General features: G+C 41.7%; 1 protein-coding gene across 1 annotated transcript in view; it reads left to right on the forward strand.

Moving 5' to 3' along the window:
* The window catches only part of LOC108885979 (low-density lipoprotein receptor-related protein 1-like), an 87,741-nt gene that overhangs the window by 15,236 nt on the left and 52,571 nt on the right, over positions 1 to 19,934 (forward strand). The window contains 6 exon segments of the mRNA XM_018680547.2: positions 829 to 951; positions 13,338 to 13,475; positions 17,102 to 17,221; positions 17,887 to 17,964; positions 17,967 to 18,014; positions 18,128 to 18,391. Of these exon segments, the coding sequence (XP_018536063.1) occupies positions 829 to 951; positions 13,338 to 13,475; positions 17,102 to 17,221; positions 17,887 to 17,964; positions 17,967 to 18,014; positions 18,128 to 18,391 (771 nt within the window).

Here is a 19,934-nt window from a genome sequence, read left to right on the forward strand (position 1 = left end):
AATACCTGCTAAATAAACGGACAGTTGTGAGGCTTAGATCTGCTTGTACATTTTCCACTTGAGTGTATAAAACTCAGAGTACTGAGCAACCAATAATCTTGGTATGTCAAGTACATCCTGGACACACCAATATTATTTTCTTTATTTGATTTTCTTGTCTCTTGTAAAAGCATTTTTTCTTGACAAAAAGTGTTTATGAAAGACAAGAAGTACTCAGCAGTAAGTTGTTGTATCAAACTCTGCTCACCAAGAGCTTCCCTCGAATGCCTCTGGGTGACTCAGCTTTTGTTGCTTGTGTGTATATGTGTGTTGTCGATGTGTTTATGTGCTGTTCTGAGAGGACTTGAATTAGCGTGGGTTTGAATACACTCCCCCATTTGGCTGTGGATGGAGTGGGCATTTTTTTTCCCTCTCTGGAAGGTTGGTTTGAAGGGGAAATGGATGATGGGGGGTGAGGAGGGGGGTCAATTCACCGAACAAGATGTTCTTTGATATCTTCCAGACAGTGTTGCATCACTGCAAATGGCCTGGGAACACTGACCTGGATATTTAGGTGCAGCAGGTTTATGCAAAGCCTTTCCATGCCCGCATGAGTGTGTGTCTTTAGGGTTTTTGTGTATCCATTCGCTATCCTCTCCCATCAAGTAGCAACTTTCCAGAACCTAATTAGGGCCAGTGAGGGCCACTATTGACTCTGAACACAACAGACCCTGCTTGCTAATGAGACCTCAGGAATAAAGATCACTGACACAAAGGGAGCATGTTTTTTTGTTGTTGTTTAAAAAAAAATCTTTTCATTAATTCACTTTTTTTCTTTTCTCTTTTCAGCCCCAAAGACCTGCAGCTCAAAGCAATTTGTGTGCAAAGATGGGGTGACGTGCATCTCTAAGGGCTGGCGCTGCGATCGGGAGAAGGATTGCCCGGATGGCTCTGACGAGGAGCCTGATGTTTGTAAGTCTTCTTGAGTCAAAACAGTCCAGTGTATTGTGTACAGATGTTGTTGGTTACCATCCTGTGTACTGAGATTGTTATGATTCTGCTGCATTTGTCTCCACGTCATAATGAAACTTGGCTTACATGTAACCATTCAGCGTAGATAACTGAAGCCTAAAGAGAAGTGCTTCTCAGCTTATTTGGACCTATATACATATATGTATTTCATATAAATTAAAGCACCCCCAGTCAAGTGGGGTTAGGATGCTTTTTTTTCACATCATGTAGTAGATTTTGTTGCCCATTTGTGAAATACAAGCATCTCTCCTCTGATATGAATAAGGGTGTTAAAGACATGGAGCATTTTCAAATATAAATATAACACTATAAATTTAAATGTTAACCTTTGATTTTATTCATGACAAAAAATGCGGACTCATAGCCGGTTCATGTAACATCTTCAGCCTGTGCAGATGTTCTTTTGGTGATGTGTGAATTATGTAGATTGATTTGACTTGAACAGTATTCAACAGGTGCAGATGTTTTGAAGCTGCCTCTGAAAGGGATCTTTCAAAAGACAGGGTTTTCTTGCAACATCAAGAGTATGCTAATATGTAGTAATATTGTAGCATTTGATCTCGCAAAACAGACTCTAAAAGCAGTCATCAGTTAACAGACTGAGACTGATGGGCTATTAGATTTATTTGGCTAACCACAGCCAGGCTGGAGAAAACAATGGGATGTTTTATCAGCTAGCAAGAGAGGTCATTTTGCCTTCGAATATTCCTGTCATGCCCAATTAAGAGATTTACAAAGTTTGTCTTTCTTTGATAAATGTGATTTCCTCCCGCATTCAGAGCCGCAGAGGATGCAGTCATGAGACAAAACAAAACTGAAAGTAGTACTAAAAAAAGACAACTGTTGTTTCACAGTCTTCATTAGAGTTGAGATGCTTTGAGGCTGAACCCCTGGGAAGTGAATGAAAGCAGCAGTGTCTTTTTGGTCAGCCTCTTTAGACTGAAACGCCTGTAGTTTTCTAAGAGGACAGAGGGCTCTGGGTGGGTGGGGTGGGGTGGGGTGTTAGTGTGTCTATGTGTGTGTGTGTGTACATGAGGCAGGGGTAAAGCACTATAGCTGCAGTCTAGACGTAGAGGCTGTGTGAGAGTAGGTCTGGAAGTCATTAGAGACTCGCCCAGAGCAATGGAGAAACCTGCTGTTTTTCACAACCTGCTCTTTCCCCTCTTCTCATCTGTGGGCCAGCCTCCTTCCGTGTCTGTATCTGGGGCAGAAACACAGCGACTCCATCTGCTGTCTCATGCTACTCCCTCTAGCTTATGCCAGATTTATCTCGAAAACAACACTTACGGGACCTATGCTCTGGAGGGACCTGACTTTACACAGTGTCAGTGCGGAAAACCAAAGAAGTGAGTCAGAGAGACAAAAGAAATGCCAGACTTATGTTAGCTTTCTTAGAATTGGGAGAAGACGATTGGCGAGATTGTTATTGAGGAAAGTTGCCAAATACATTACAAAGTAAACACTATTATCTGCTTCCTTAGAGAATAACCACATATGGAAGTCATTACAGAAGGTTAAGCAGTCTGTAAGGTTGGTTTTAATGGGAATTTTGGGTTACTACTAGACAGTTGTGCTTCATTAAAAAGATCAAAACAAATAATTAACTGATCATACCAACAAATATTGCCTGATATAGCTTATTAATCTGTGTTAGATCTCTATGGTTGTCCAAAAACCTCTAAGCTTGACTCTTCATTATGATGAACACGGGAACTGTAGTTTGAGTTTGTCCTGCATTAAACAGTCACTACTGCATCAAATCTGCAGTGGAAAATAGGCCCCAACAAATGCACTGTTGACTCCTGTTTGAATGCTTTTCTGCCATTTTGCAGTGCCCAGCAGCTTTTGGCAAAAACTATTTAGTCTTTTTTTAAAATAAAGAATATATTCATGATCATTTTATTTAAAAGATATCTTCTCAGTAGGAACCAATTGCCTTGGGGCTGTTTGTCACAGACAGGAAAGGAAATTTAAAAACTATTAAAACATGGTCAAACGCATTGTTGGTTTTGATCTCTTTGATCTCTCCTGGTGGCCGATGCTTTAGGAGACATACCACGAAAACACCATCATCATTCAATTCTAACCTTTGTCGCATCTCTCTCCCCATTTTTCCTATTGATCCGTACTGTCAAGTTATCCAATAAAAACAAAATGCCAATTGGAAAGAAGCTAAAAAAAAATGATCATGATGTTTGGTACACAGCAGATGTTGGATGTCAAAGCTGTAGAGCACTGAACAAATCTCAATTTACATTTCAACCCTATTAAATATGACTGATAGGAATTTTTGTAGCTCATTATATGTATATGGTAGAGAGAAAAACTGGAGCTCCACTATTCAGAGTTGGAGAAGTTGTCACAAGGACGGAAAATTAAAACTGATTGAAATGCCATGTTGTCAAATGGAAATGTATTATGGACATGTATCCCGACATGCACCACCCATATATTGAGTTGTAGTATTATTGTTGTGATAAAGGCTCTTTTGCTGATGCTTCTGGATGAGGGATGCATGAGAGAGGTTTATTTATTCACTCATGTGGATGGGACTTCACAGTGGCCTTTGTTGGGGTGTTGGCTATTGCCAGTGAAGTCAGCCACTGTCCAGTGCAGCTGCTTTGCCCTGCTGTGTAACCCCCACAATGCTGTTCTTTGTACCCCGGCGTGCTGGGTCAGACTGGCATAGAGGGATGCTGAAAGAGTAAAACAAAAACAAAATGCCTGTCTGGGCATATGATCTTTATGTAGAACTTTGATCTGCATTCCTAATCAATGAACAATTGAAAGCCATGTAATGAAGATAAATGTCTGGCCCTCATAGCCTGCAGGTAGGGTGTAGGCTCTTGTAGCACTGCCATCTCTCTGGGCTGTAGACTTTATTACGGCCCTGAAATATTCCCATGTGTAGTGAGTGTGCCCTGGAAACACAGGAAGCATGTAACACTGCAATGACGTCCCCTGCCCCTGGCCTGTAATAAGGGCAGTTTTACAGGCAGTTCCCACCTAGGCTGCAATTAGCTTTTTAGAGATGAAGCACTTTTGTAACAGCCACTTTCAGAGTGGAAAACATCATCTTTCATGATGTAATGTGCATCTCACTCACTCCTGTCAAAAAAAAAAACATAAAAGACTCCCTTGGAAGGAAATAAAATTGGCCAGGTTTTTATCTTTGAACCACTTATTCAGACGTTAGACCCACTGCAGTTGTAATGAGCCATGAGGGGGTTTATCATTTGGTGTATGAGTGGTGTCATTTACCAGACAGTTGACCTAAAGCCAGTGGCTATACTGTGCAGATATGGAAAAGGAAATTACTCGTTTGATCCTGCTACTGTCTCCTAAAAGCAGCCACCACCCCGTCCAGATACCCATCAACATGTCAAAGAAAACAACCTTTGCTCAACATGAAAGAGTCCATTGCCTGCCAGCACCTTGTTCCTACAAGAACCTGCTGCAGGTGTGAATGCAGTCTGCTCTCTCCCCTATCTCACTCTTTTACAGACATAAAATATCCATGGTAGCATTACATCACACACCAACAGAGGAGAGGGTTTGTCACCATAGATGTGCAGTACATTGTAGTAAGTTAGGTGTTACATTTTACTTTTACTAAATACTAAGTAACAAATTCAGAACATTCAAGCCTTAAAAGTAAGAAAAACTGTGAATAAATTATAAACTGAAATTAGGACATTTAAGCAGAGTACTTAAATGCATGTTAATAATTTTCCTCTTTCTTTTCAATGCTGGTATACGTTATCATTGTTAACACATAACCAGATGCAACAATTGTGCACTATTCTGTGTAGTTATTTGGATTACAATAAAGACGAGTTGAGCCTGAGTTTTTGAGGCTTATGAAGTTGGTGGGACTAACGTGTGGTATCAGTTTACACATACATCAGACAGGCAACAACGTTAACAATAATTCTGAGTTTTGCTTCTGACCATCGGGAGAATGCAAGTCCATTATTCATTGTCCTTTTAGCTCTGTTTAGGTCTCCACCAACACCTGAGGGATTAATCTGGCTCTTTAGCAGCTACATGCGTCATGTACTTGTACAAAGAGCTATTATGACGATAATGTAGACGATAACTAACATAAAATGCAAAATAAATACAACTCACCATAACGCAGACTCAGTGGGAGCAAGTTCACGACAGATGTCCTCAGCAGCAGGCAGGATCAACTCTTCCCCAATAGCGACAGGCTTCTTAGCTTTAGCAACCGTTAGCCGCTAACTCTCTATGCAGCCACATTTGCTGATGGTGGTGGCCTTTAACACTTGCCTCTGTCTTTCTTGTTCACGTTTTTTTCGTTCAAAGAACTCCAAAGGTTTGTCCATGTGCTGAAGCACTTTTGGAGGCTTGTTGCCTGTTGTCACATAGTATGCAGTGTCCGGTTAGCGCACTTTATCTGTAGCGACACAGTCGTATTTTAAGGAGTGAAAATGCAGCTCTCTTTTCCTTGACAGTCTTAGGCTCCTCTGCTGTTTCATCACTGGACCTTTTTCCCTTTTCAAAGAAACTCCGCAGACATTTTTTACTCATTTTAGCTAGTTTGTAGGCTTGATATTTCGATGTCATAGTCATGACAGGTATATGTCAAGCGGTGGCACAGACGGATGTCATGGCTAGAGAGTCCGGCGATTTTTCAAAATAAAATACACTGCAGACTCCGATAATAAATAATAAACAATAAAATGAAATAAAATAAATTATATTATAATAATTATAAATTATATATATTATTTCTTTATTTTTTAATTATTTTTTTATTTTAAGCCTTAAACCTTTTAAAAATCTTAAAGACAATGATGTTACACCAGGTATTACAGTGCGCAATATATATATATACTGTGTATATATATATACTGTATATATATATATATATATATATATATATATATATACTGTATATATACTGTATATATACTGTATATACACACTCTATTATTTAAGGGTGTGGTGTGCCAGATGCAATCCACTAGCCACCAGTTGGCTGTTTTTAGATGACAAGTTGAGGCCGGGGCATAAGAGAGGGCAAATCTGGCCTCTGAAGCAGGAGAACCCGGCTTATGTTCAGCCAAGAAAAGCGTGTCAGGGTTTTAAATTTTAAAAAGAGCATTATGTAATCTCAGCAGGGCTCTCTGCAGAAAGGGGGTGGGGCAGGCCAGAGGCACCCTTGGGGGGGGACTGGGAGCAAGCCTGGGACAAGAAGAGAGATGGATTTGGGTTTATGATGCAGGAGAACAAGGAACACGAACAATAATAATGTGGTAATTTGGGTGATTGAAGTCCCCACCCTGCACACAGATGTTGAACACCTGTCTCTGCCTCGTGGCTGGTCTTTCTCTCTGTACAATAAACCACCTTGAGTCTGATTAGCAGAGGTAATAAATTACTACATCCTGTATGCAAGAGTGCATTATTGAAGACACAGCTCGTCTCCTGCATTGGCTGTTTAACTTTGGTCTCCTTGGGTTTCTTGGCTCTTAAGATGCCGATTAACTCTCATCCTCCTTTCTGACCCCCGTGGGCCTTTCCTGTCATTTGCATAGCTGTTTTTCTATGCGATAATTAGTTGTCTGTCCTTTGAATTAGTTTTCTAATGCTCTACGTAACAAATGAAAACGACTGTCTGGAGAGGGGCTTGGTGTTTAATTTGTGATGATTAAAGTTAGTCTGTTGCTTTGTGGGTAAGAACTCTAAGCCAAAACAGACAAAGTGCCTCTCAGACATTTAGTCATTCTGGGGCAGCAGTATGGCTGCCTCTCTACTCTGCTACAAAAAAAAACTTGCACAGTACTAATAGTTTTAAGTTAATCCTCAGCCCATTGTGAGGGAATAATAGGCAAATTAATCAAATAAAGAGTCTGTTCAATCTCAGAAAGAGTCATTACTTAAGAACTTTTTTCAGGAGGCAATTGGTCTATTTTTCCTCTTTCATCTGAGTGTTTGTAAGAGCAAAGTGGAGAAAGAGAGACTGACAAAAAGATTGTTTGTCTTGTATGTGTGTGAGAGAGGTACTATTAGACCTTTTGTCATGTGTCCTTTTATGCATGAGCTTAAGGAAGCAGGTATGTGTGGGATGAATGGCATACCTTCTAGAAATTTTGCCACCAATGTCCTTTGTGTATATCTGTTTATTTTTTCCTCTTTCATGGCCAATGCTGATATAGGCTCAATCTATTTCTTAGGCTGGGGTGCCTGGTGGTGTTGTCCTGTATGAATCTTGCAATTTACTTTGCTGATAGAGCTGTTTGCTTAGTGGTTTCTCTGCCCCAAGGAGCAGTGGTGTTGCCGTGTTTGGAGAAGGCTCAGTTTGTTGTGCTTTCGAGAGCTGGATTTAGCCTTCCTGCTTTGCTTGTCACCCTGCCAACCACCCCAGAAGCCCCCCAGGAAGGAATGAAAATGTGGTGTTGATATCTTTTTTTTTTTTTTTGGGGGGGGGGGGTAGAGCAGAGAGCCAAAGATCCAACCATCAAGTGCAGAGTGCAGAGAAGGCACACAGTCTGCCACCAGGGTTAAAGTTAGAGATGGCTATGCTGTGAATTTGTTCGAAATCACTGTTATACTGAGATGTGATTGCCTGGACAATGGAAATTCAGGTAGCTTAAAAATAAACTTGCACTATTACCTGCAAAGCACCTGCAGGTGGGGTTGGAGTGACGGGTTAATGTGTTGTTTTTCACCTGCAGAGTGAAGTGTTTATAGGATAGCTGTCAGAATAAACAGCGGTGGAGTGCAAGTGCTGTTACCCACGGCACTCACGCTGCTACCTGTTGCTGTGCCTGCTCTTTTGCTGCTGCATGTGAGCTCTTTTTTTTCTTTTTCTTTTTTTTTTTTGACAAGACCGTTGACTAGCAACATCAAAAAACACAAAACTCCCATGTTAGCTGCTCTGCCCTCTTTCAGCTGTAAAACGAAGCTCCAGTGTTGTTGTCTCTTGTTTTCGCTGCTGTGTCCTAGTTGTTTTGGGGTTTTGTTCCTTTGGCAGGGCAGCAGATGGGAGGTGCTGTGGGGGGGGGGGGGGGGTGTCAGGGGGGTGCCTCTGGGGCTGCTGGGTCAGGATTCAGGCGCTCTGTCCAAGAATGTGTCATGTGGGCCCGAGAGCATCACAGAAAGGGCCCAAGCCAGTCTGTGAGGACATGGTCATCAGTGGTCAGAGAAACCCAGCATTACTGTGTCATTAGGAGCTGCTGCCACTTAAGTAGCGCAACAGTATTTATTCATGAGGTATATTTATGGATCAACATATTAAATTATTCATCTGTGTCTGGATGGCTGATGTCTGTGAAATGTAGCTGGGTTATTTTAATTATCCAGTGCTCATCAGTAGAATGTGCTGTTGTACTTTGTGTGTGCATATCTGCCATTGTTTCATGTGCTGAAGCTTCTGTTGTATTTAAAATAAAACCGAAGGCAGTGGGTAGCCCTGCCTCTCTACAGTTGGCCTCATTCACATAGAGTCCCTTTTATGTTTTTTTTAATTTTTTTTTTTTTTTTTTTTGCTCTAGCACTGGCAGCATCTTGTTATTTGTTTGTGTGTTTGTTATTGGTTGAATAAGCATTGTCGACCAGCATATGGAGGGGAAGCATGAACTAGTGAATGGAAAATCCCCACAGCCCTAACAAGCTTTGGGCTCAGGGACAGCCAGATCCAGACCCAGATCTTGACTCCTTCTCAGTCAGCTGGGTCCCTTTCTACTACTGGAGAGGAAACACAGATGAAGAGACAGTTTCCACAATGAATAATTTTCCAAAAATGTTCGCCCCTGAAAGAAGAAAAAAGCTCACAAGTTAGAGAAGTATGAGGAATCCTAGCGGACACAAAAACTAAGGAGAATGTGTCTTAAAATATTAATCCTGAAACACCAGGTAATTAGAAAGTGCCAGCCCTCCTGTCATCATTTCACCCCTGTGGCCCTCACTGCCCACCCACTCACCCACCTCTCCGGCCCTCCCCTCCATGTGGCCGTGCCACGGTTCAGATCAGGCTCGGCACGTGACGCTGCTTACAACACTGCGGCTCAGCCTGCTTTGTAGGGGGTCACAGCAGATTTGTGTGATCCAAACAATGGGCCCTAGTTTTCGTGCCCCCCCACCCCCCCCTCCCCGGCCTCCCACACGAACCCCCCGTGCCCTCACCCCCTCGGACTGGAAAAGCACGTGATTTTCCTGCATGGCTTTAAGACTCCACTTGTGCAAGGTGTCTGAAATCCAGCGTGCCACAATCTTGTTTTGATAGATGCTTGGAGAAGAAAGGCTTTGTTTGGCTCTGGTGGTGACTTGGACTGCAGAAAAGTGTTTAGTGTTAATACGACTACCTTAGATTTTCCTTCAAATACAGGTGTATACAGGAGGTTAACTTAACTTCTTTATTGCACTGCAATTTTATTTATATTATTTATAAATTTTTAAGTAAGTCTGAAATTGTTGTTTATACATCTTCTGGCAAAATTGTTGATTCAGACCTATCTATGGAAGAAGTTAAATCTGTCCTGATATCTGCTGACGTGTCTGTGACGTCTATAGCTGAGAAATGAAACCTTGAAAGAACCTCAGGTTCTCCATAGGAAAAGAATAGTCAGATCTCCAGCCTCAGTTTTCAACCACTGGCGCTGTCACAAGGATAGCTTGCATGGGCCGATGACGGAGACACCAAGATAATTTTCCTTTCCCCTGGACGCCCCGATTGAGCTGCAGAGCAGAATAGTTGAAGCTGCACTGGCCAGTCACATGTAGATCTTTCACCGAGCTAGTCAACAAGCTGCATAGGGAAATATAGAGCAAATAGAAACTTCTCAAAGAAAAAAGATCTTTGGGCCTGCTAACCTGGCTCCCTCACAGTAGAGGAATGTTGAATAAAAGACCCTGTTTAATTCAAATTAGCAATGCCTTTTCCACTGCCCCCACTGCCAGCTTGCACAAGAATGAAGCCTTGTGGGGCTCTGTCCACTTCCTGTGGATGAGGTGTTCCACTTCTATGTCTCCTCTCTGTTTTTTCTCCACATCCCCCCCCCCCCCCCTTTTCTTTCCCTCTCTTTGTCTCTTGCAGTTTTCATTTTCCACGTATTGCACTGCCTCTTATGCTCTTACTGTAAATGGGTCAGCAGATGTTTGAGGAAAATAATGGGGAGAGATAAAGAAGGAGAGGGAGTGAGGAGGAGGTGGGACAGCCAACAGTTTGACTTTCCACATAGACAGAGAAAGATTAGCTCCGTAGAGGAGTGACACACAGGAGAGGGGAGAAAGAAAAGACAGAAAGTATTTGCATCATGCTGCATCTTGTTTTTATCTCGTATTCAGTTGATGAAAATGGACCCTTTTAACTTTTTACTATGTCTTTAAGAGAAACATTCCTTTGTCTGCCATGATTCACACACACAATGCAACAAATGCGTTTGGAACAGACAAACGTTTCAAGTGAGCATCATGACTACAATGCAACAATTTGTGGTTAATAACTTTTATAAATGCTGTTTAAAAAATCACTGTGGTTAACGTGGTTATGAATTACTGTGTCTAAATGTGCAGTTTGGAGATACAGCACAAGGTTGTGGGCAACACATAGACTGTTTGGACTTGAGGATAGAAGTTGTGCTGAGTCATTAGTCTTTTTGTGGATGAAAGTCTGGTCAGAGTCACGAGGCAGGAAAGTTCATCCAAGAAAAAGAGTTCAATAATAAGGTCATTAAGGGAAAAAAAGCTAAGCTCTGTGTGCTTTGCAAAGGATTTCAGCAGTATATTCACTTCTATATTGAGTTAAAGCCGCACAGATTCAGTGTCTTAGTGGAGGGAAGTAGTTTTAGGGCCAGGCTCATATTCGCCCAGGATGAATATATTTTCTTTCTCAGGGAACCCAAAGTTGCTCTCTTAGTGCATACTACTATACCAGGCCTGCATGCCACTACCCTGGCGTGCTTATTGTTGGTGTTTTGCCTCTGGGATGGACATGTGTATGCTGTAGGCATAGTGAAGGTAGTCATTTGGCTCAGCCCAGCTAGGATAATGGTGTGTTTGTAGTTCCTGCTAGTTTTCCCTGGTGGCCATCTTATGCTGCCACAATGATTCTTTGGATTTCTGCCTTGCGGTTTTGCCTGCTAAGTTGGTGAGAGGAAAAGATGAATGTGAATCCATGATGGATGAGAAGGGAAAGGCAGAAGTATTGGGGAAACAAGGTAAAGGAACAAAACAGCTAGAAAAGGAGGGGACTACTCAATGCAAGTTTTTTCTTGAACAACTGACTTCAATTTAGAATCTAAGCTTCCTCTGGTACATGGAAATGAGTTTGTCTTTGTCACAGTCTTGCAGAGATGCATGGTGAAAACACGAATACCGATTTGACAATACAAGCACAGAACCTGACACACGGCTGAAAATCTTCTGTTTCTCCCGACATTACAACACGCAGCTCTGATTAATTACCGCAAAGGGAACATACGATGCAATTGATCAATCACTGTGCTGAGTCAGGCAGATCCTGACGCACGTTGTCTCATTATCTATGTAGTTGCCACACAACTTCCTCACTCATTAAATAAATGGCCCTTGTTGCTCTTTTTCCTGAGGGTTTCCATTATATTTCATAAAAGTGCAATAAGATGTGATCTTTATTTTTTACCACAAAGATCAAGATGTAGACCAGAGGGGGAAGTGTGTTGAGTGTGAAGAGGCAGGATTTTTCCAATGTTGCAAAGAACTGAAATCCAAGACCATGCAGTTATGCAGTGATTAATAGTTACCAGTGTCTTTGGTTTGGTGAGAAGGAGAAGTAGAGAGACTTTTTGTAGGTAGGCTTTTTGTGAAGCCTCTGGGAAAGAACATGTAGACAAGTGATTTTAGTACAGATTCAAAGTAGAGTGCAGATCTGCTTCTGTTCACTGATGGGTCAGGCTGGCAGGTATAGTGACTACACACCTGATCTTAGACAGGAGAACGAGGGATTATACCAGATCTGCTGATCAGAGATGGCTTTTTAAACTCGAGCATCTTTGGTTGCCACATGGAGGAATGTCCCCTGTAGGGTCCCCTTAATTAATCGTCTGACAGTAGCCTCTGCCTAACTTAGTTGACCCATTGATTTCCAATAATGGTAAGCATGCAGGAGATCTCTAAGTCAGTCTTCTCTCCTGTTTTTAGTGTATTCATAGCCAGTGCTTGCTGCACACCCACTGCAGGTTATCTCTGCATTGTATCTGGGCGTGGGATGGTCTGAGAGACACACCACTGTTGTGCCATCCACAGATATTAAGGAACAGATAGCTTGATGTGCATTCACTTGGCGAGATGGCAGAGAAACATTTCTGTGTTGTAGCAGTCTGACAAATATGTTGTCAGCTGCACATAGTGCCCATAGTCTGTCATAAAGTCTGTCAGCCACTGGCAGAATGAGAGGGCAGTACTTTATAAAGATTGATTTCAAAGCGTTTGTGCTTTACTGAGCAGTTTATAGTCAGGACAAAATGGATGAAAGAGACAGAGAAGGCATTTGACAAAAAAATCATGGCTACATGGTGCTGTAAAATATGCACCTTCATGGGTCTGAACAAATCTGCTTGCAACAGGGTGTGCAGAGTGGCACAGCTGGAGCTGTGTTCATAGAGAAGATGGTGCAGTGATATCCATTTTGGTATGACATGGTGCTTGTGTTTCTTCCTGCTGAGAGTCGGTCTTATTGCAAACCCAAGCAGAAAGAACACTTTTAGTGACTTCAGTCAACAGAGGCTTAGGCAGGCCTCTCCAAAATTCACTGAACCCTTTTAGGAATACCTCTTTTACTTTGATATACAATTCTAGTCAAGTGCACATTAAATATACATCAAATAACAATAATTTATGTGACTAAAGAAGAATCTCTATTTCAGTTCATTGCTCCAGACTAACTTTTTTATATTGGTTGCAGTGGTGGGCTTAACTTTTTCATGTAACAGCACATAATGCTCCAGAATAATACATTTTAAATGTCACCTTTTTGTATCAGTTCCCAAAAACATTGGTAATTTCTTATAACATGACATGGCATGTGACTGATGTGCGTTCAGAGATTTATGCACTTCAGAGGGGGAGAATGTAACCCAGGTTATTTTCTGTGACTGCAATTTACAGATATCCCCATAAGCCTCACATGCTGATTATTAGTGGTGGCTGAATACAGGTCAAACAGCATATGTCGTCAGTAGAACTGATAGATAACCAAATAAATATGTAAAAAGGGTGAAACAAGGTTTTCCATAAATTTGGAATAGGCAGAATTTTGATGATATTGAACTTCTTACTTTGCACTTTTCAGTTGACATATTTGTATTTGTTTCTCTCAGGTCCACACAGCACTGTGTCACGGTGCCCTCCCAATGAATACCAATGCGGAGGAACAGAGCTCTGCATCCACATGAGCAAGCTGTGCAATGGGGTTCCCGACTGCACTGACGGTTGGGATGAAGGGCCACACTGCAGAGGTATCACTGTCACTCACATCCATCCTACATTGCTAGATTATTGTTAATTTAATGGGTTAATAATTCATTTTTTGTGCTAGAGCATCATGTCTGTGTGAAAGAAATGGGGGTGAGATTAGATTCATACTGTACTATTTCCCACTTACTTATCGCACAGTTCTCACTGCTGAAGTTATCACACTGTGACATGACAGCAAAGTCACAGTAACAGATTGATTTACCACATTATGTGATAATATGGAATTGTGCTGTGTTCAGTATTAAAACATGCTGTATTAGTTTTTTTTTCTTCAAGCCACAACTCTGCATACTGCATGGAGACACACCCAACTGTATATTTGACACTGTATATTTCTCTTCCCTTTGTCCTGTATATCTGGAGCAAGACAGTCATGAATTTATACTGTTAAATACTTAATTGTCATACTGAAACCAGAAATGAGGAAGTTGTTTATGATGAGCCAAAAGAATACAGTCCTTTTTAAAAGAATGTGCTGACCGAGTTGACCAGACCGGAGGAAAATAGAACTTTATTGTGCAAAAGACCTAAATATCTTTGGTGGAGAGAAGAATTGTTCCAGGAAAGGGTGAAGAAGTGCACCGAGTACTTCCTCTGTAGGCATGCCTGTCAAAAGGTTGCCTGAGGAACACAGCAGATGATAGACAGTCAAATACCATGCATCAAGCTGCTGTGTGTGTCAAATTAGTCTAAATCCTAACACATTACATGAATGTTAGAATAGCCAGTAGACATCATTACCACTGCATCATTAATATATACCGTGAAGTGTAGGCTTGAATAACCTTGATTGATGTTAACGGTTTGTTAACAAAATATTTAATTATTATTTATTCCAGTGATCTGAGATTTTCTTTCTAACATTCAGACTTAAATACTAACCTGACCATCTCATGCTCCCCTGAGGATCAAACTGTCATCCGTCTCCCCTACTGAGATGGGCATCTGTCTTTTCCATATCTGTTTTTTTTTTTCTTCATATCTCCACTACACTTTCAGTTGAAAAATGAGCAGGGATGAAATATTTATTAAAGCAACATGGAGAGAGGAATGGGAAAAAGACATCAAATTTTCATGCCCTTTCAGGCTGGCTGGACTTTGAGGTTAGAATGGACTTCTGAATGCCTGTGAGAGTGTGTGAATGTATGTGTGTGTTCAGATCATGATGGGGACGGAAATCTGCCCACATGTGGGGGACGCAGCAGCTTTCTGGGGATAAACATGGGGCTCCCCCAATAGTGACCCCTCATTTTAAGGCTAAGACTTGGTTTTAGGGTTTAAGTTAGAATTAGGCTTGGGACTTACATGTGTGTGTGGAAACATACATATCTCCCTGTTACATCTTTTGTTTTCAGACAGTCTGGGGTTGTCCAATTGATATGAGTGGTTTGCACTCTGAACCAAAACAGAACATGTTATGTACTTTTATTTGCTCTGGAATAAATATTTTGTGGTATGTGTCATGGTAGGTTGTTTACATTGTTGCCCATGTTGGTTTTCTAAACACATCTCAGTTGTTTGGTGCTCAGACTTGTTTTGGAAAATTCCGGGCACGTCTGTAATTTGAACTGTGGTTGTCCCAGCAAGCCTCTGGAGAGCAGCAGGAAGACTTGTGTACTTGTTGCCTGTCTGTAATATTCATTGCATTGTATAGGGACTTATTTGTTTATTTGTTGTTGCAGAGCAGTTATAGGTGTTTGGAACTGTTCCAGTTAAAGTTTAATTTTAGCAAAGATTTAGGAAATTTGGTCAGTAGCGAAAAAAATATGTACAGTACAGCATCAGAACTGTATGCTTTTGCTTCTTTTATCTTGAGAGTGTGGCACCTTGAAGAAGAGACTCTTGCACCCACTCTGCTCCTCTCTCACCCGGAGGTGTTGTGTTAGTGCGAATTCTCTGCTAGTGTTTCTGGGCAAAGTGAATCATTTGTGACTGATAGATCTCAGCCTTGCTTGACATGGCTGTGTCTGTTTGACTATGACTCACTGTGTCTTGATTTATATCTCACAGGATATGCAGTGCGCTGCTGAAAACTCTGCTGAGATTCCATTATGCAGCCAGTCAGCTGACTGGAAGGTGTGACTGGAGCGTGATGTGTTTGTTCCCCTCTGTATTTGATGTGCATGTGTAGCCTTGGAGATGGTTGGGGGTTAGGCAGGAAGTTATTGATTGTGAATGCAGGTCAGAGGCATTTGTTTGCCTTCCACCCAGAGGTTTTCTATCTGATATTTATTTTACTTAAAGGAATAATCCCTCTCAACATTACTTGCAGTCAGTAACACAGAATCAGAGAACTTACATATTTCAATCCAGACTCATATTTTGAACAGACATTCAGCAATGGCACATGCACAGATCTCTCATGATGCAAAACAACCATATCAACTGATATAGCAATTTGTGCAGCAAAAAGCAGAAGTGGTCAATATTGCTATTATCATTATATAGTTATGGAGTTGGAATTAATTTTGCAGCCACACAGACAATAATCACTACTATACATTTGACAAGTTAGTCTACACATCTTAACTTTTGGTAATTTTTTATTTGGTGACATTTTTACACAAACTCTGGATCTATTTTTCATTCACAAATATCTCAAAGGTCAAGCCAGGCGCATCTGTGTCTTTATTTTTCCTCAGTACAATGAGGATAATGTAGAATTGTGGTTGTAGCCATATGTCCTGTAAAAGATTGATTATACATTAGCCTGACAAGCTGTAATTGTCTGCAATGCTGGGGCCAACATTTGGTCTTGAGAACTAGTGTATGTGCAGATCTGATGAGAGTGGAGCCACATTCAGGACCAGTGAACAGATGTATGGTTCAGCCCAACTGGATAGGTTTTAATAGCAGTAATGGATGCATGAATCATGAGCTAAAATCTCTCTCCCAAGGCTAAATGTGAAAATGTTTTTTAATACCATTGTACTGAGCTGTTGTTCTTATGATGATCTCCAATTCAGAATTCATCACTCTCACAGATGACGCATTTTGGTTGAATAGATGTTTTTGCTGGTTTCAGGGACAGACTGACGCACTCTATCTGTGTGACTGTGTGAGTCCTTCAGTTTCTGAAATGCTGACATGTAGTGGCACAACATTCAACCACACTTACTGTAGATCACATCTCCTGTCAGTTTCTAATGCTTAGTTGATGAGTAACTGAGCCAACTCTGAGCATTTTAATATGTCCCTCATTGTCAGGAGGAGGCCACAGAGAGTAGAGTTCAATAATTTAGCCGTACGCATCAAGTTTATGCTCTACAGGACCCTGCTGAGCTGTAAATATTCTCCAGAAAGTGAACAATGGCAGCTTCAGCAAGCACCTGCTCCTGATACCTCCAGGCATGCCGTAAGCCCTGTGTCTCCTGCCAGATAGTACCAAAGCAGGATGAATGAAACCTGAGTGATCATGGTATAATCTGTGGGTTTATAGTGGTATGTTGAATGGATTATTACATAATTATGTCCAAATCCACCTCCCATTAGAACAACTGTAACAATGTGGGCAGCAGAATGGAATAATGAATAAACACAACTCCCTTGTTCCTGCATTTTAATTACATCATCATCTCTGCCCTCCATCCTTTGTCTCTTTCTTCAGAGTTTATGTCCAACTGCTCGCTCGGAGTTTGTCAGGAAAACTGTGCAGTGACTCCAGGAGGACCTGTTTGTTACTGTAAGAGCGGTTATGAAATCAGCCCAGATGGAAAAACGTGTAAAGGTGAGTTCCTATAAGCACCAATCAATAAATCACAATGGAAAAAAAATACCAGATTATTCATGTTTATGTGGATATATTTTTGTATTTTATTCCTGCATGACATGACAAATAGCTAGTAATGACAGGATAAGAATACAACTGGTGTGTGTGTGTCAAATGTTGTTATGCTATGCAGCATCAACAACAGACATAAGCTTATCTGTCCAGTAACTCCACATCAGCACTGAATTTCTCTCAGCATCCAAAGCTGCACCAGTGTTTACTCAGGTTTTTTCGAGAAACAAAACCAAGTGCAGAGCACACAGTGGGTAGTTCAGGGGGGCCTGGGAGTGTGGGGCATTTTCCACAAAAGCCTGTTTAGAAACACTTTAAGCCTCAGTGGCCAGTGACGTTACAGAGGACTGACGGGCATCGATGAGCAACACTTGCAAACATTACTTCCAGTATATGATGGTGTTTTTGCACAACAAGCCAGTAAAATATTACACTTTTAATGAGTCACAAACTCAACTTTGCAAAAATAAACTTAACATGATTTATGTAATTGGATTGAAACATTTGTTGGTAGTTAAGGAAAGTGAATACTTTTAATCTGCACTTTTCAGAATTTGTAGGTTTTTTATTTTAACGGAGTAACAAGACCATCTGTGGTTTTTGTGGTTCAGATTTTGATGAGTGCACTGTGTACGGGACCTGCAGTCAGTCCTGTACCAACACCGAAGGCTCCTACACCTGCTCCTGTGTGGAGGCTACTTGTCCCAGCCAGACAACCGCTCATGCAAGGCCAAGAACGGTAAGCACCAGCAGACAACGGCATAACTGAATCATTGGCTGAGACAGTAGAGACTGTTCTGTTGATGTTCCTCCTGTTTACTGTTAGTTCTGTCCCTCGTGTTACATCTCCAGTGCCAGTAGACCGTCTGCCTGTCCTGTTGATCGCCAACTCCCAGAACATCCAAGCCACCTCCCTGAGCGGCACCACGGTCCACAGCCTGCTGTCCACCAGCACCAAACAAACCACAGCCATGGACTTCCTCTACGCTGAGGAGACTGTCTGCTGGATCCACGTGGGTGACTCCCCCGCGTCCACGCACCTCAAGTGTGCCAAGATCCCCAATCTGAAGAGCTTCGCGGAGGAGAGAGTCATCAACATCTCCCTCAGCCTGCACCGTGAGTACATCGCTGCATTTGTAAATCATACTGTGATAGCTGAACTGGCATTTAGTGAACAGCAACACTGCAGCGCAGAAGTCGGCACAGTATGGTCTGCACAGGCAAAATGTTACAGCCCGATTCTCCACACATAATACATAAAACCACACCTGCAACAGCTGCCTCACATTGCAGCAAGGCAAAGTATTACTTATACATATTGTAATTCATTGGGATTTCTTATTCCTGAAGGCCACACATAACATCAATCTCCACTACAAATTGCATTAGCCCGTGCGGCAAGTGCTTCAATAACAGCACAAAGCCCAGAGGCGCAATACACCACCTGTGGCTGCAACAGCAAACTGTCAAACATCTCATGATTTTTTCAGGCCATATCCTACAGTTTTGGTTGTTTGTTTGGGCACGCAGGTATTTTCAATTTTAATTTGTGTACCACTCTCTTTGGATCTTTTTCTCTTGCATATAGAAAGGAGATGATGAATTCTGCATCTCTGTTGCATATCAACTCAGAAAAGTGTATTCCATGCTTCCATTATTCATGCAGGCCTGGCTAAAGTGAAGCATAGAAATGATACTTACAGCAGATGTATAAAGATGAAGGTACAGGCACAGCAGACGCCCATTTCCCTCACTGCTGCTGCAGTAGGTGGACCTTGAAACTGTTATATAAACTGGCTACACATTTGTTTTGAGACCTACACACAATTAAAAGAACACCATATCTACTAGAAATTGGCCATTACATTGACTGATTAATACAATAAAATCATATTGAACCAAATGTTTTCAGTCCTGCTTCTCTCTCTCAGTGTTATTCGTGTTACAGATCAGAAGTTAAAGTTAGAGGTAGTAAGGTAGTAAGAGTAAGAGCAAGTGCAGATCCTCAAACTCAAATGGATATGTTTTTGTGCTTTGTAAATGGCAATTTGGCTGGGCCTGTTGCTGAAATTTGCTCATGTACACCTGTGGGTTGTGGGTAAAATATAAATGGGTGAACAAACAAAGCCCAGAAATGTAGCAAAAACTAAAGTGAGCATCGATACCTGTGGAATAAGACATGTCCTCAGCTTTTCTGCACTCGCGCGCAGCCTGTGACTCACTTGTATTGTGGTAACACACAAAAAGCAGCTGTGTTTTTCCATGGCTTAGGTTTCGCTACAGAAAACACTGAAGATTCTTTTGTCCTGAGAAAATGAATAAGAGAGAGACGGCGTCTGTGATGTGAGGAGCGTGATTGAGCGCAGACGTGTAAACATGCGTGCCCCTGATTGTAGACAACCTGCGGGTTCAAAGATGCCACACCCACACCCTGCTTCCCCTCCCTCTATCACTCCTTTGCTTCCCGGCCAAGTCACAGCCTGGGTTTTTTTTTTTTTTTTCTTTTGGGAAGCTTGACTTCAGTGAGTCAGAGGGAAAGCAGCAACAGAAACAACAACCTCATCCTCTCAAAGCCAATAGGGATGCCTCACTGTACTATCTTTTGGGGAGTTGGTTGACAGATGGTTTGTTCTATCTGCATTGTCATGCTTATCTGCAA

The sequence above is a fragment of the Lates calcarifer genome, linkage group LG12 (genome assembly GCF_001640805.2).
Source record: "Lates calcarifer isolate ASB-BC8 linkage group LG12, TLL_Latcal_v3, whole genome shotgun sequence".
Classification (NCBI taxonomy): Eukaryota; Metazoa; Chordata; class Actinopteri; family Centropomidae; genus Lates; species Lates calcarifer.